This window comes from Capra hircus, chromosome 5, assembly GCF_001704415.2.
Source record: "Capra hircus breed San Clemente chromosome 5, ASM170441v1, whole genome shotgun sequence".
Taxonomy (NCBI): Eukaryota; Metazoa; Chordata; class Mammalia; order Artiodactyla; family Bovidae; genus Capra; species Capra hircus.
Genome location: NC_030812.1, coordinates 55,555,233 through 55,569,649, shown reverse-complemented (window position 1 = coordinate 55,569,649; position 14,417 = coordinate 55,555,233). Strand labels below are relative to the sequence as shown.

General features: G+C 60.3%; 1 protein-coding gene across 2 annotated transcripts in view; it reads left to right on the top strand.

Annotated features, from left to right (window-relative positions):
* Positions 1–12,134, top strand: part of LRP1 (LDL receptor related protein 1) — an 80,537-nt gene extending 68,403 nt beyond the window's left edge. Inside the window, exons 63-89 of one of the 2 annotated variants that reach the window (XM_018048051.1) lie at positions 174–267; positions 389–505; positions 660–779; positions 1,131–1,253; positions 1,408–1,533; positions 2,020–2,136; positions 2,833–2,939; positions 3,021–3,153; positions 3,796–3,915; positions 4,067–4,189; positions 4,532–4,672; positions 4,758–4,892; positions 4,971–5,090; positions 6,026–6,294; positions 6,755–6,933; positions 7,405–7,511; positions 7,784–7,900; positions 8,351–8,527; positions 8,667–8,807; positions 8,918–9,091; positions 9,314–9,475; positions 9,863–10,037; positions 10,253–10,354; positions 10,496–10,560; positions 10,641–10,731; positions 10,845–10,989; positions 11,128–12,134. In XM_018048051.1, the coding sequence (XP_017903540.1) occupies positions 174–267; positions 389–505; positions 660–779; positions 1,131–1,253; positions 1,408–1,533; positions 2,020–2,136; positions 2,833–2,939; positions 3,021–3,153; positions 3,796–3,915; positions 4,067–4,189; positions 4,532–4,672; positions 4,758–4,892; positions 4,971–5,090; positions 6,026–6,294; positions 6,755–6,933; positions 7,405–7,511; positions 7,784–7,900; positions 8,351–8,527; positions 8,667–8,807; positions 8,918–9,091; positions 9,314–9,475; positions 9,863–10,037; positions 10,253–10,354; positions 10,496–10,560; positions 10,641–10,731; positions 10,845–10,989; positions 11,128–11,268 (3,621 nt within the window). In that variant the 3' untranslated portion in view covers positions 11,269–12,134. Of the gene's footprint in view, positions 1–173; positions 268–388; positions 506–659; positions 780–1,130; positions 1,254–1,407; positions 1,534–2,019; positions 2,137–2,832; positions 2,940–3,020; positions 3,154–3,795; positions 3,916–4,066; positions 4,190–4,531; positions 4,679–4,757; positions 4,893–4,970; positions 5,091–6,025; positions 6,295–6,754; positions 6,934–7,404; positions 7,512–7,783; positions 7,901–8,350; positions 8,528–8,666; positions 8,808–8,917; positions 9,092–9,313; positions 9,476–9,862; positions 10,038–10,252; positions 10,355–10,495; positions 10,561–10,640; positions 10,732–10,844; positions 10,990–11,127 lie in introns of both variants that reach the window. The other variant, XM_018048050.1, reaches the window with a different exon arrangement.

Below are 14,417 nucleotides of genomic sequence, written 5' to 3'. Positions count from 1 at the left end.
ACCCCCCCGGCTGGCCTCCCTGCAGTCCCCAAATCCCAGCCTTCCATCCAGCTCACCCTCCCCCCAAGATACCTGACCCTGCTGCTTCTAGGAGACACACCAGCCCCTCAAAAGAAAATCTCCTGAGTTCCCCAGACCCCCACCAACCCCTCTCGCCCCAACCTGCCCTCCAGTTTGTGTGCAAGAACGACAAGTGCATCCCCTTCTGGTGGAAGTGTGACACGGAGGACGACTGCGGGGACCACTCGGACGAGCCCCCGGACTGTCGTGAGTGCCCGGGCGGGGTGGTGAGGGCGTCCTACACCAGGGCTCCCTGACTCCCGAGGCCCCAGGGGTCTGCGCCTACCCCACCCCCAGCGTCCTGATGCTGAGCATCCCTTCCTGGCAGCCGAGTTCAAGTGCCGCCCAGGACAGTTCCAGTGCTCAACGGGCATCTGCACAAACCCCGCCTTCATCTGTGATGGGGACAACGACTGCCAGGACAACAGTGATGAGGCCAACTGCGGTAAAGGGCCCTCCCTAGGATCTGGGCTTGGGTGTCTGAGCCCCCAGGCCAAGGGAGCTCGGCCTCACTGCCTCTCCCTGTGGGAGAGGGGTCCCCACCCTGCCTGAGGCCTCCACCCACCATCAGTTACCCTCCCCTCCTCCCACCCCCACAGACATCCACGTCTGCTTGCCCAGTCAGTTCAAGTGCACCAACACCAACCGCTGTATCCCCGGCATCTTCCGCTGCAATGGACAGGACAACTGCGGAGATGGCGAGGATGAAAGGGATTGCCGTGAGTGCCCCGGGCACTGGCAGGGGCGGGGGTGTTGGAGAACCGGCATGGAAACACGGTTCACCTTGAAGTCCAGCCCCTGCTTCTTCTAGGGACCGTGCCATTCTCAAGTTATGCTATTAGATGAGCAACATGAATTATATGGGGTGTGACTCGGTTTGCTCATAAAATCATCGTGCACATCATAGAGATGTGCAGACCCCAAAGACAAAATCACCAAGATTAGAAATAAACTGTCTCTTCCTGCAAGAAATTGCTGGCAGGACCAGGACAAGGCCAGGGCTTGGGAGAGAGAGAAGCTGTGGGGAGAGGCGAAGCGGGCCGGCCCTCACTCTCTCCCCAACCCCACAGCCGAGGTGACCTGTGCCCCCAACCAGTTCCAGTGTTCCATCACCAAGCGCTGCATCCCCCGAGTCTGGGTGTGCGACCGGGACAACGACTGTGTAGACGGCAGTGACGAGCCTGCCAACTGCAGTGAGTCTCCCAGAGCCCACCCTCCCTCCACAGGGCCTGCAGCTCCCGCCACCCCCGCGCGTGGCCCCCTCGGCGGCCACTCCCACCCAGCCCTCACCCTCACAGCACCTTCCTGAAAGGAGCCTTCCTCCTCACCCCGGCCACCCCCTTGCAGCCCAGATGACCTGCGGGGTGGACGAGTTCCGCTGCAAGGACTCGGGCCGCTGTATCCCAGCGCGCTGGAAGTGTGACGGAGAGGACGACTGCGGGGACGGCTCGGACGAGCCCAAAGAGGAGTGTGGTGAGCATCCCCGAGCCTGCTCGGGAGAGGCGCCTGCTGGGGAGGGGTGGGGCTGCCCACTGCCTGAGTCCCCTCACAGCCTGTGCCCACCATCTCCTAACTCCCCACCCCCACTGGCAATGGACATGAGCTTGGGCAAACCCGGGAGATGGGGAAGGACAGGGAAGCCTGGCGTGCTGCAGTCAACGGGGTCGCGGAGTCAGACACAACTCGGTGACTGAACAACTCCCACTGGCGCCTCATCAGCACACATCTGCCCACCATCTGGGCTCTGTGGCTCCACTCCCTAAAGCAGCTCCCCCAGCTCGTGTCCCCTCTGCCCACGAAGCTCCCATTGCCCCCACATCTCAGAACACGGCCTAGGCTGCCACTACTGACCTATGTCAGGCTGGAACGCCCACTGGCCATCCTGACTGCACCTCCCGAGACCCTGAGGTCTGCCCCCTACGCTGTCCCTGACTGGCCCCCCAATCTTGCCCCTTCTAGATGAGCGCACCTGTGAGCCCTACCAGTTCCGCTGCAAGAACAACCGCTGCGTGCCAGGCCGCTGGCAGTGCGATTACGATAACGACTGCGGGGACAACTCCGACGAGGAGAGCTGCAGTATGTCCCCGCCCCACCCCCGCCCCCCGGCCCACAGGTGCCCTTCCCCGGGAGACCTCTGGCACCCCCCTGCTCAGCACCTTCCCCCACCCATCGCCACCGGGCTGCACTAGGGCAGGTGGCCGCCTTCCGGGGCTGAGGGTCCGGCCCCTCCTGCCTCAGCCCCGCCCCCACTTCATGTTGTGTATTTGAGTTTGTGCCATTTCATCTCATCTCGTGTTTCTCTCCATTTTCACACTGTCCTCTCGGGGTTGCAGAGGTAGGTGTTTCTGACGTGCCCGTGCCCTGACACATCCCTGCCACTGCCCCAGAGCCCACCTGTCCCCGTGCTGTGCCAGCCCGTCATCCTTTACTGGCCTCTCCCTGAACCCTGGTGCTTGTCTTGGTGGTCTTGTCCCTCCCCATCCCTCCCCACACACAGTCTGTTCTGAGGGCAGGGCCAGGGACCCCATGCCCTCTCTCGTGTATCTGTCCCAGAGCGCTAAGTGTGAGTGTGCTCTGGGCCCGGCTGGTCCCACGAGGGCAGCCAGTTGGCTTGCCCGGGATGGGTTGGGCATCTTGGTCATCATGCCAATCCACTGTGACTTTCAGGGGTGCAGGGACAAGGGACACTGCCCTGCAAGGGCTGGAGATGCTCTCGAGGCTGAGTCCCTATGCCCACCCTCCTGGGGCCTGTCTCTCCCTGTCCCTCCCCAGCCCCCCGGCCCTGCTCTGAGAGTGAGTTCTCCTGTGCCAATGGCCGCTGCATCGCTGGGCGCTGGAAATGCGATGGGGATCATGACTGTGCGGATGGCTCAGACGAGGTGGGCAGGGAGACCAGATGGAGGGAGGGTCGGACTTAGAAGAGTCAGGTCTGATCAGGACATCTGCTCCCGTGCCCACAGAAAGACTGCACTCCCCGCTGTGACATGGACCAGTTCCAGTGCAAGAGTGGCCATTGCATCCCGCTGCGCTGGCGCTGTGATGCAGATGCAGACTGCATGGATGGCAGTGACGAGGAGGCCTGTGGCACTGGCGGTGAGCCCTCCCACCCCACAGTAACACTTAATCAAGGAGCCAGTTGAAATCCAGCAGAAACCTGAGGGCCGTATCCATCCAGGCCCCACCCCACAAGTTCCAGCATGGCTTAGTCGGCTATCCTGAGAAGCTGAGTCCCTGCTCATTTGTCCTTTCCTGGAGCAGTGAGGCAGCACCTGCTGCTGGCCTGGGCTCGACAGTCCAGAGCGGGACATGGAGAGCCTGAGTGACGGAAGGTTGGAGCTTGGAGCAGTGAGGGCATCCTGGCTCTGGGCTGGTGGACTGAGGCCAGAGACTGGAACCCAAGTCCCCTGACTCCCAAGCGAGGGGTCCTCCTCTGTACCTGCCACTTCATGACAGTAGGCCCTGGGCCCTGCCCCAACACCAGAAACAGGGCTCTCTGGACACTTCCCCAAAATGACCTCTTCTCCCCAAAATACCAGAGGAGGCAGTTCTGCCCAGCTACCTGGCTAGTGGTAGAAAATGAGGAAGCCTAGGTTCTATCCAGTGGTGGTTCCACTGCTTTCCTGGAGTGCCCTCTAGGTGTCGCCATGGAAGGAGGGGTCTGGCCACGAGACCCGGCCCCCAGTAAACTGGGGGCTCAGAGCTCATTCTTTACTCTTTGCTCTCTCCGGCGCCCAGTGCGGACCTGCCCCCTTGACGAATTCCAGTGCAACAACACCCTGTGCAAGCCGCTGGCATGGAAATGCGACGGCGAGGACGATTGCGGGGACAACTCAGACGAGAACCCAGAGGAGTGCGGTGAGGCTCCAGCGTGGCTGCCCGGCTCAAAGGGGGAGGGGTGGGGCGGGGCTCCAGACGGGGCGGGGCTCTCCCGCTCCCTGGAGGCCCTCAGCGGGGTGGGGGGACCCCTGAGACTGATTCTGACTCTGTCCTCTCGCCCCCGCTGCAGCCAGGTTTGTGTGTCCTCCAAACCGGCCCTTCCGTTGCAAGAACGACCGCGTCTGCCTATGGATCGGGCGCCAGTGCGACGGCACGGACAACTGCGGGGATGGGACGGATGAGGAGGACTGTGGTGAGCAGGGGGCCAGTGAGGGGGGTTCTGGGGAGCGCCTGGAGTGGGGATGCTGCACAAGCGGTGGGGGTGGCCCAAGTGGGAGCTGTATCTGGTAGATCGATTCAGGTAAAGGGGAGGATCCACTGCCGGGAGCCTGGGGGCCCAACTTGGCAGGAGAGAAACCCCTGGGGAAGGCATTGAAGCGGAGACTGGGAATCTGAACAGTTTAACCAACTTCCCCTGAGGCTTGAGAGCCAGGCTTGGGGCCCCTCTACCTGTGACTGAGCCGGGGGGGGGGTTCCTGCGGGAAGCGGGGGCAGGGTGGTAAATACCAGGACCTGAAGCCCCGCTCTCCTCCAGAGCCGCCCACGACCCAGACCTCCCACTGCAAAGACAAGAAGGAGTTTCTGTGCCGGAACCAGCGCTGCCTCTCCTCCTCCCTGCGCTGCAACATGTTCGATGACTGCGGGGACGGCTCTGACGAGGAGGACTGCAGCATGGGTGAGGGTGAGACCCACGTGCTGGCATGGGCGGGGGCCGGGGGAAGGGAGAGCGAAGCCCCGGCCTAGACTCATTGTCTTCGCAGACCCCAAGCTGACCAGCTGCGCCACCAACGCCAGCATCTGCGGGGATGAGGCCCGCTGCGTGCGCACCGAGAAAGCCGCCTACTGTGCCTGCCGCACTGGCTTCCACACGGTGCCAGGCCAACCCGGATGCCAGGGTAGGAAGGGGGAGTCCAAGAGGCGGGCAGAAGCCCCCCGCCGCAAGACTCTCCCTGACTCGGGCGTGTAACCCCCAGACATCAACGAGTGCCTGCGCTTCGGCACCTGCTCGCAGCTCTGCAACAACACCAAGGGCGGCCACCTGTGCAGCTGTGCGCGCAACTTCATGAAGACGCACAACACCTGCAAGGCGGAAGGTAGGCTCGGAGAGAGGGCGGAGAGAGGGGCGGGGCTTACAACGCCGGGATAGTAAATAAACCTGGGATGCGGTGTCTTCCTTTGGGCACCCTTGCCCAAGCCTGCGATTCCAGACCCACCGGCCAGCTTCCTGAACACGGCTGGCAGCCGTGCAGAGGCCAGAGGTCCTGGGGCGAGAGCATCACCACTCACACAGTCAAGAGTACCCCACCTGCATCTTCCCATTGTGTTTTTATCAGCTTTACTGAGGTATCAGTGACAAAACTGTCAGATATCTAATGTATGCAAGGTGATGATCTGATGTACATACACCTTGTGAAAGAATTCCCCCTATTGAGTTAATTAACACGTCCTTCATTCACATATTTACTTTTTTTTTTTTTTTTGGTGCGAACATGCTTTGATGCACACCTGCACCTTCCTCATGCCGCTATACAAAGACACCTCATATCCCTGTACACACACCCAGGCACACACAACCCCAAATATGTCCAAGTGCACTCAGCTGCCCATGCACACCTACACGCCTCCATGGCGGTGCTCATGCACGCCCACATGTGTGTGCACCTATGAGCAGATATCAGACATTATGGAGCAGAGAGTGTGGTGATGTCTGCAGAGGCCGTGAGGAGGCAGAGGTCCCTGAGGCTTGAGAGGGGGGACAGCTTTCTGGAGTAGCAGGTCACCCTAGATCACCTCAGGAGAGGAGGAAGTTCAAGGACTCAGGCTGGAGCCCTTAAGCCTGGCACTGGGGTGGGATGAGCAGACGCTTCGGGCCACGTCAGATGGCTTGATTAGGAGAGAGACATTGTTAATGTGAAAGGGGTGGGACTGGGGAGGGAGCACAGCTTGCCCAGCTCTTTCCAGCACCAGGCCCGACAGCCCCTAGCCCGCGCTTCCATCCCCTCCAACATCTGGACTCTTGTCCCTCCAGGCTCTGAGTATCAGGTCCTGTATATCGCTGACGACAATGAGATCCGCAGCCTATTCCCCAGCCACCCCCATTCGGCTTACGAGCAGGCCTTCCAGGGTGACGAGAGCGTCCGCATCGATGCCATGGATGTCCACGTCAAGGCTGGCCGCGTCTACTGGACCAACTGGCACACAGGCACCATCTCCTACCGCAGCCTGCCCCCTGCTGCACCTCCCACCACTTCCAATCGCCACCGGCGACAGATTGACCGGGGCGTCACCCACCTCAATGTGAGCACCCAGCCTGGGGTGGGACCTACGTGGAGGCACAGACTGGGTGGGAAGTCTGCAAACAGCAGACGGTTCAGAGCAGAGTTTGCAGAGGACAGTGGCAGGGGCAAAGGCTGAGGCTGGCATGCGGGGTGACCTTCAGATGGCGTCCTGGGGCATGAACAGCAGGCAGGCAGGCATAGCAGCACCGTCGTCAGTAGGTGGCGCCGCCACGGGGCGGCCCGAGGCTGCGGGGCACCATGGGCACTTGGCCTTCAGCGTCAGAGCCCTGTTCAGTTCCTGAATGTCACAGCCGGCACACCAGGTCCATGTTGCCAAGCTGTTGAGCCTCTTTGGGCCTCACTTTGTTCCTCCTTAACGCAGGGTAATGGTAACAGCAGGGACCGGGAGTGGGGGAATGGATAATGGGCAGGAAGGCCAAAGGCGGCAACCTCTGAACCTGTGACACCCCTCCATCCAGATTTCAGGGCTCAAGATGCCAAGGGGCATCGCCATTGACTGGGTGGCTGGGAACGTGTACTGGACCGACTCAGGCCGGGATGTGATCGAGGTTGCACAGATGAAGGGCGAGAACCGCAAGACGCTCATCTCCGGCATGATCGACGAGCCCCACGCCATTGTGGTGGACCCACTGAGAGGGTGCGCGAGGGTGCTGTGGGGAGGCATCTGGGCTGAGGCTAGGAAGCCCCTGGGATGGAGGTGGGTGCCCAGCCGCCAGCATGGGTGTTTCCTCCCAGACTAGCTTGAGGTCAGTGTCCTCTGCAGGCCCCTGGGTCTTCCAGGCTCCGTCCAGCCCTGGCCCTCCCTGATGTCACCTGGGGTCATACTGGCTTGCCCAGCTGGGGCCTGGCTTCTGCTGGGCTGGCTGTCATGGGCAGCCAGGTTCTGGGCTTCTCCTCTGCTCCAGGGGTACTGAACTGGGACCCAAGCAGCACATAGCAGTTTTAGAGATCTTTAACCTGGTCAGGAGGTTGACTTCCTTTGACTGTCTATGGAGGGGATGGACAGAACACTCTCCTCTCTGTGTACCCGGCAGTCTCTGTGTTCCCCTTGAGTGACCTCCTCTGGGAACCCACGTCCTACCCACACTCACTTCTTGTCCCTCCCCAGCACCATGTACTGGTCAGACTGGGGGAACCACCCCAAGATTGAAACAGCAGCAATGGATGGAACCCTTCGGGAGACGCTGGTTCAGGACAACATCCAATGGCCCACAGGTCCATGCTGCAGGGGCGGGGATGGAGGAGAGGTGGACTCGCTGAGCTCAGGGCCACACAAAAGTTGGGGAGGGAACAAAGAAAAAGTTGGGGAGGGGAGGGGGCTTGGACTGGGATGGGACAGAGGGGTTGTGGAGGCTTTTCCCAGAAAAGGTGACTGCGCGTGACCATGGGGACAGGGTGGAGCCGTCCCAAACATGGACACCGTCCTGCTTGCTCCCCAAGCCTGGGGTGGGAAGGCCAGGCCCTCACAGGGCTCTCTGCTCCCCCAGGCCTGGCCGTGGATTATCACAATGAACGGCTTTACTGGGCGGATGCCAAGCTCTCAGTCATCGGTAGCATCCGGCTCAACGGCACGGACCCCATCGTGGCTGCTGACAGCAAACGAGGTCAGCCTCCACCAGCAGTCTTTCAGGCCTCTGCCCTCCCCTCTGGGCCCAAGGCCTCACCGAGTGCCTGCCATCCTCCTCACCTGGCCCTCAGCAGTCCTGCAGTGCCTTTTGGGCCCCTCCCAACCAGTCACCCCCAGGACCAGTCCTGCAGGCCTGAGTCTTCCCTGACCCTCTGGGCCCCCTTTACATTCATTCATTTTACCAATAGGTATTGAGCTGCGTGGAGGCGACATGGGTGATAATGGGAACTTAGCACACGTGGGGAGGGGGAGCAGAAGTCGCTCCTGACCCCACAATTCAGAGGCTGATGGGACCTGTTGCCAGTGGGAGGAATAGGTTGAGGGGTGGTGTGAACAGGACGTGTTCAGCTTGAGGTCCCCGAGAGCCTTGGGACCCAGTGACAGGAGAGTGTGACTAAGGTCTAAGTCCCCTCTGACTTCTCCCCAGGCCTGAGTCACCCCTTCAGCATTGATGTCTTCGAGGATTACATCTATGGCGTCACCTACATCAATAATCGTGTCTTCAAGATCCATAAGTTCGGACATAGCCCCTTGATCAACCTGACTGGGGGCCTGAGCCACGCCTCTGATGTGGTCCTGTACCACCAGCATAAGCAGCCTGAAGGTGGGCAGAGAGGGAGAGCCCGGGCCGGGGCAGGGAAGGCCCAGGGGTGCTATCTCCAGGCTGCAGCCTCAGGTTTTGGTGGGAAGGGGAGGTTTGGGTCACAGGACTCAGCCTTCTCCCACGCTGCCCACCTCTGCAGTGACCAACCCCTGTGACCGCAAAAAGTGCGAGTGGCTCTGCCTGCTGAGTCCCAGTGGGCCCGTCTGCACCTGTCCCAATGGGAAGCGACTGGACAATGGCACCTGTGTGGCTGTGCCCTCGCCGACGCCCCCGCCGGACGGTATGCTCACGCCCCTCCCTGGCCCCTCATCCCTGCCCGGGAACCCTCCTCCCTACAGCCCCTGAATCCACCCCCTACGCCGGCTCTGCCCCTGACAACCCTTCCTGCAGCTCCTCGGCCTGGAACCTGCAACCTACAATGTTTCAACGGTGGCAGCTGCTTCCTCAACGCGAGGAGGCAGCCGAAGTGTCGATGCCAGCCCCGTTACACAGGCGACAAGTGTGAGCTGGACCAGTGCTGGGAGCACTGCCGCAACGGGGGCACCTGCGCCGCCTCTCCCTCGGGTATGGCCCTTGGTTCTCCTGCCAGGACTCCTCCCGGCCCCCGGGCCCTGCTGCCCCCAAGCCACCTCTGCCCTGCCTTACTTCGCCTCTGCTGCCCTCCCACCTGCTGCCCCCAACCCCAGCGTTGCTGTCCTCTGCTGCCTGCCTCCCAGCCCTGTTCCCCTGCAGTAGGGCCAGGCGGTCAGTGGGCCACGGTCCTGCTCACACGTCGTCTCCCGCCAGGCATGCCCACGTGCCGGTGCCCCACAGGCTTCACGGGCCCCAAATGCACCCAGCAGGTGTGTGCAGGCTACTGTGCCAACAACAGCACCTGCACGGTCAACCAGGGCAACCAGCCCCAGTGCCGATGCCTGCCCGGCTTCCTGGGGGACCGCTGCCAGTACCGTGAGTGAGCCACCCCTGGGCCCCAGCCAGGGATGATGGAGGCGGGGGTGGGGGGTCTGTGGGTCACAGGGGCTAGTTCTAGGGAAGGAGGCCATTCGCAGCTCAGCCAGGCTCGAGGTACCAGGGCTTCTCCCCAGGGAGAGGTCAGCACACCCCCGCTGCCCGGAGGTAGTGAACCCTCTGGCATCGGGATTATTCAGGCAAAAGCAGTGCCCTGTTGGGATGCTCCCAGACATCTTTGTAACCCTGGAGCCTGTGACATGGAGACAGTGGGGGGCTCAGGAGGAGGTGGAAGTCACCCCAAAGGCCAGAGGCCCCCCCCACCTCTAGAGGACCCTCATGACAGTGGGGCTTGAGGCACCTCCTCTCTCATCCCCTGAACCACAGGACAGTGCTCTGGCTACTGCGAGAACTTCGGCACGTGCCAGATGGCCGCCGACGGCTCCCGCCAGTGCCGCTGCACCGCCTACTTTGAGGGGCCCAGGTGTGAGGTGAACAAGTGTAGCCGCTGTCTCGGCGGGGCCTGTGTGGTCAACAAGCAGAGCGGGGATGTCACCTGCAAGTGAGTGGGGCCCACTCCCAGTCTGTCCCACCTCTACCCGCTCCCCACCAGCCTAACCCACCCTCGCGACCCCAGCCCGCCCCTTCCCAGCCTCTTGGACACACCCCCAGCCCCGCCCCTTCCCAGCCCCTTGGACACCCCCCCAGCCCCGCCCCTTCCCAGCCTCTTGGACACCCTCCACCAGCCCCGCCCAGCCGCTGCCCTCCTCCCCGCAGCTGTTCCGATGGCCGGGTGGCCCCCAGCTGTCTGACCTGCGTTGGCCACTGCAGCAATGGCGGTTCCTGCACCATGAACAGCAAAATGATGCCTGAGTGCCAGTGAGTTGGGCCTGTGCCTCACCAAGGCCTAGATCAGCCTTCCCTCCCCCAAGTTTGAGCCAGACCAGCAGGAGCCTATGGTTCCTCCCAGTTTCCCTGGTGGATGGCATGCCCACTCAGCTCTGCCCCTCCCATCTGCAGGTGCCCACCCCACATGGCGGGACCCCGATGTGAGGAACAAGTGGTCGGCCAGCAGCAGCCTGGACGTAGGTGGAAGGGACGTGGGATGGAGGGCTTTGTGCCTCTGAGGCCTTTTGGACTCAGCTTCCCTCCTCTTTGCCTCTAGATATGGCCTCCATCCTAATTCCTCTGCTGTTGCTGCTGCTGATGCTTCTGGTAGCCGGAGTGGTATTCTGGTACAAGCGGCGAGTCCGAGGGTGAGTTGTGGGGAGTCTGGAAAATTAGGGCCACGATGTTACTGCCCTAGTCCCACCCCCTCCTAGAATCCCTGCCCTCATGCTCCCACCTTCCCCCCCACCCACCCACCCAGGGCTAAGGGCTTCCAGCACCAGCGGATGACCAACGGGGCCATGAACGTGGAGATCGGGAATCCCACCTATAAGATGTATGAAGGCGGGGAGCCTGATGATGTAGGGGGCCTACTGGATGCGGACTTCGCCCTGGACCCTGATAAGGTGGGCTGGGAGGGGGCTTCCAGGACAGGAACAGAGGGCTGTGGGTGGGGCAACCAAGTGTGTTGGGCTGGATGATGGAATGAATGGAGGTAGGTAGAAGGTACCTGAGCCCAATCTGAACCCTCTGTTGCCTTGCAGCCCACCAACTTCACCAACCCCGTGTATGCCACACTGTACATGGGCGGTCATGGCAGCCGCCACTCCCTGGCCAGCACGGACGAGAAGCGAGAACTCCTGGGCCGGGGCCCTGAGGATGAGATAGGGGACCCCTTGGCGTAGGGTCCTAGACCATCGGACTTCCCCAGAGAGCCTCCTGCCCCCGGCCAGAGAAGTCCTTCAAGGAGCCCCCCTCTTGCCCAGCCAACCCCTCCCCAGCCCTGCTGGGATGTATAAATGTAAAAAATGAAGGAATTACTTTTTATATGTGAGTGAGCAAGCGAGCAAGCGAGCACAGTATTATCTCTTTCCGTTCTCCTTCCTGCCTGCTCCTCAGCAAAACCCCCCCCCCCATGCTGCCTTCCGGGAGGGGGGGAACAGGAAAGGGGCTCCTGCAAATTACAGGTATAAGGGAGCCCTGCCTCCCACCTTCCCACCAAAAACGCACCCCCACTGGGAGAGCTGGTGGTGCTGTGTCCCCCTCCCTGTACAAGACACTTTGTCAAGGCTCTCCCCTCTCACACCCCCCCGCCGCCCCCCCCACCCATCCTGCCAGTCCCCTGAGGGCTGATTCTGGGATCCTGAGGAGGGTGAGTCCTTTGCTGCCCTTGTCTGGAAGATCTGGCTCTGGCTGAGGTAGGAAGGGAAGGATGGAGTTTTTTAGTTCTTCTTGGGGGGAGGCCATCCCATGCCCCAGCCCCCACTCTAGGGGCACCTCTTGAGATGGCCACGCTCAGCTTCCCTCCCAGACAGGCCCTCCCCTTCTCCAGTGCCCCCACTGTGGCTCCCAGGGCTGGAGACTTTCTTTAGTAAACAGTCCCCCCAGGCTCCCCTCCCCTGGGGATGAGGAGGAAGTGGGGCACACCAAGGAAGGGCAAGCGGGCAGCCCCGTTTTGGGGACATGAACGTTTTAATAATTTTTGCTGAATTCCTTTACAACTAAATAACACAGATATTGTTATAAATAAAATTGTAAAAAAAAAAAAAAAGGCGTTTGTGTCTGAATGTGACTCTGGAGCTGACCTGTGCTTGCATGCTCCAGCCACCAGAGGGAGCCATGCTCTGTACTGGAGGAAGGCTGTAGCATCTGGTCTTCAGTGCCCTTCTGGCCTCCATCCCTTCCGGCTGGGCTGCGGCAAGGAAGCGGGTGGCATGTAACTTGACCAGAAAAACCTACTTCTCCTGGCTGTGTCAACTTGAGCCAGTGACTTCACCTCTCTGAAACATGTGATCTCTCTGGCCGTTGGACACTTAACTCAAGGATCTGTATTTTCTCTGCACTGTCACTTTTAAGAGACAACACTGCCACCCATCCTTAAAATGCTCTTCCACGGTGAAAAATCCCACAATAAGAGATGAACACACTGGGATTGTGAACGACTTTCTAGTGCTTCAGGATGGTCCCATTCCCATTCAGCTAAGTTTGCTCTTGAAGCATTAACATCTCACACCTCATAGAGACTAATTAATCAGATGTCAAGAGTAAGAACCCTGGGTTCAGGAAAAGGAAGGCATTTGTAGTTAAAGCTGGGAAGACCAGTTTTCCAGGTCTCAGGGCCACCAACAAACCCAGTTCACATCCCAGGTGTTGATGACTGCTACAGTCAGAGGGGGTCCCAAATGTGCTAAGTGGTTTCAGTTGTGTCCAACTCTTTGGAACCCTATGGACTGGTTCCTCTGTCCATGGGATTCTCCAGACAAGAATACTGGAGTGGATTGCCATGCCCTCCTCCAGGGCATCTTTCTGACCCAGGGATCAAACCGTCATCTCATGTGTCCTGCACTGGCAGGCAAGTTCTTTACCACTAGCGCCACCTGGGAAGCCCAGGTCTACAATTCCTGTGCAGAAGGTCACACTGCTTTACATGATCCTAGACTGAGAAAGGGTTACAGCTCTTTTCCTAAAGTAGCAAATATGCTCAAGGAAGGCAGCTTTAAGCATCTAAAGAAACCTAGTGTGTGTGTTAGTCACTCAGTCGTGTCCAACTCTTTGCAACCCCATGGACTATAGCCCACCAGACTCCTCTGTTTATGGAATTCTCCAGGCAAGAATACTGGAGCAGGAGGCCATTCCCTTCTCCAGGGGATCTTCCTCATTGCAGGCAGATTCTTTACCCTCTGAGCCACCAGGGAAGCCCAAAGAACCCTTACCCAACTCACAAAAGAGCATTGCTTTTCATTCCCCCTCCATCCCTGGCTCAACTTTCTCAGTCTATTCCTCCTCTCTTGAGGAAGCTATGGATCCATCCACCTCCAGAAACAAGAGCCCTCCCCTTCCCTCTTAGCCTTGAGGTCCCAGCTCCAGCCTCAGCTTCCAAACCAGTTCTGCCATCTTCCATTGGCTCCCCGGGCTCCCTAGGGCCCCAGAGCAGAGCCATCCTCCTGGGGAAAAGGGGCGTCCTTGTTGATTGCTTAGAGGGAGGCTTGTGTCATCATCTGTCCACCAGGTGGCGTACACACTCCTGCAGCGCAGCTCATTCGAAAGGCCAGCACAGCCCCCTCCCTAGCACACTAATTATGCCCCTGCCCTCGGACCCCAGTCCGGCCTCTCACTTCCTTCGCTGGGGCTGTTCTGCCACACCCCCTCTACTCTCCTCCAGCCGGCTCCTCCCCCTCCCCCAGCGCCTGTCTGCTCCCCACCACCAGCAGCCCCACACCCTCACTCCCTCCCTCTGCCAGCCGCGCATCTGGCGCCCCCGGGGAGCCACTGATTCTCTGCCTGTCGCCTCAAGATCCTGGACAGAGCGAGAGGGGCCCCCAGCTGCGGCTTGGAACACACACCCCTCCAGTCAGCATCCTTCCTCTGCCCACCAGGACGGCCAGGAGAGGGTTTACCTGAAGGCTCAAAAATTCCCCACCTGGCAAGGATGGCAGAGAGACCTAAGACAGAGATGGAGAAGAGACAGGGGCAAAACCAGAGGCTGATACAGAAGGAATGAGAGACAGAGACAGAGATGGAGACAGGGAGTGGGGTGTGTGTGTATGTATGAGAGTGAAGAAGCTGGAGAGAGGAAGCTGTGGCCTGAGACTAGCAAAAGGAGGCGAGGTGGGGTGGGTCAGGACTCCCGAAAAACAGGATGGGCTTCTGTCCTGGGTACCATGGGCCTGAGTGTGCCCCCTGCCCCCGCTACCCACTACCCCCTCAGCAGCCCCTGTGTTTGGCACTCAGGCTCAGGGTTCTGGATGGAGCCTGGCTGTTCCTGACTCTCCCCGCCTCCCTCTCTGCCCCACCTACACCCAGGTTCCTGGTCCAGGCTCCTGTCTGTCTCTCC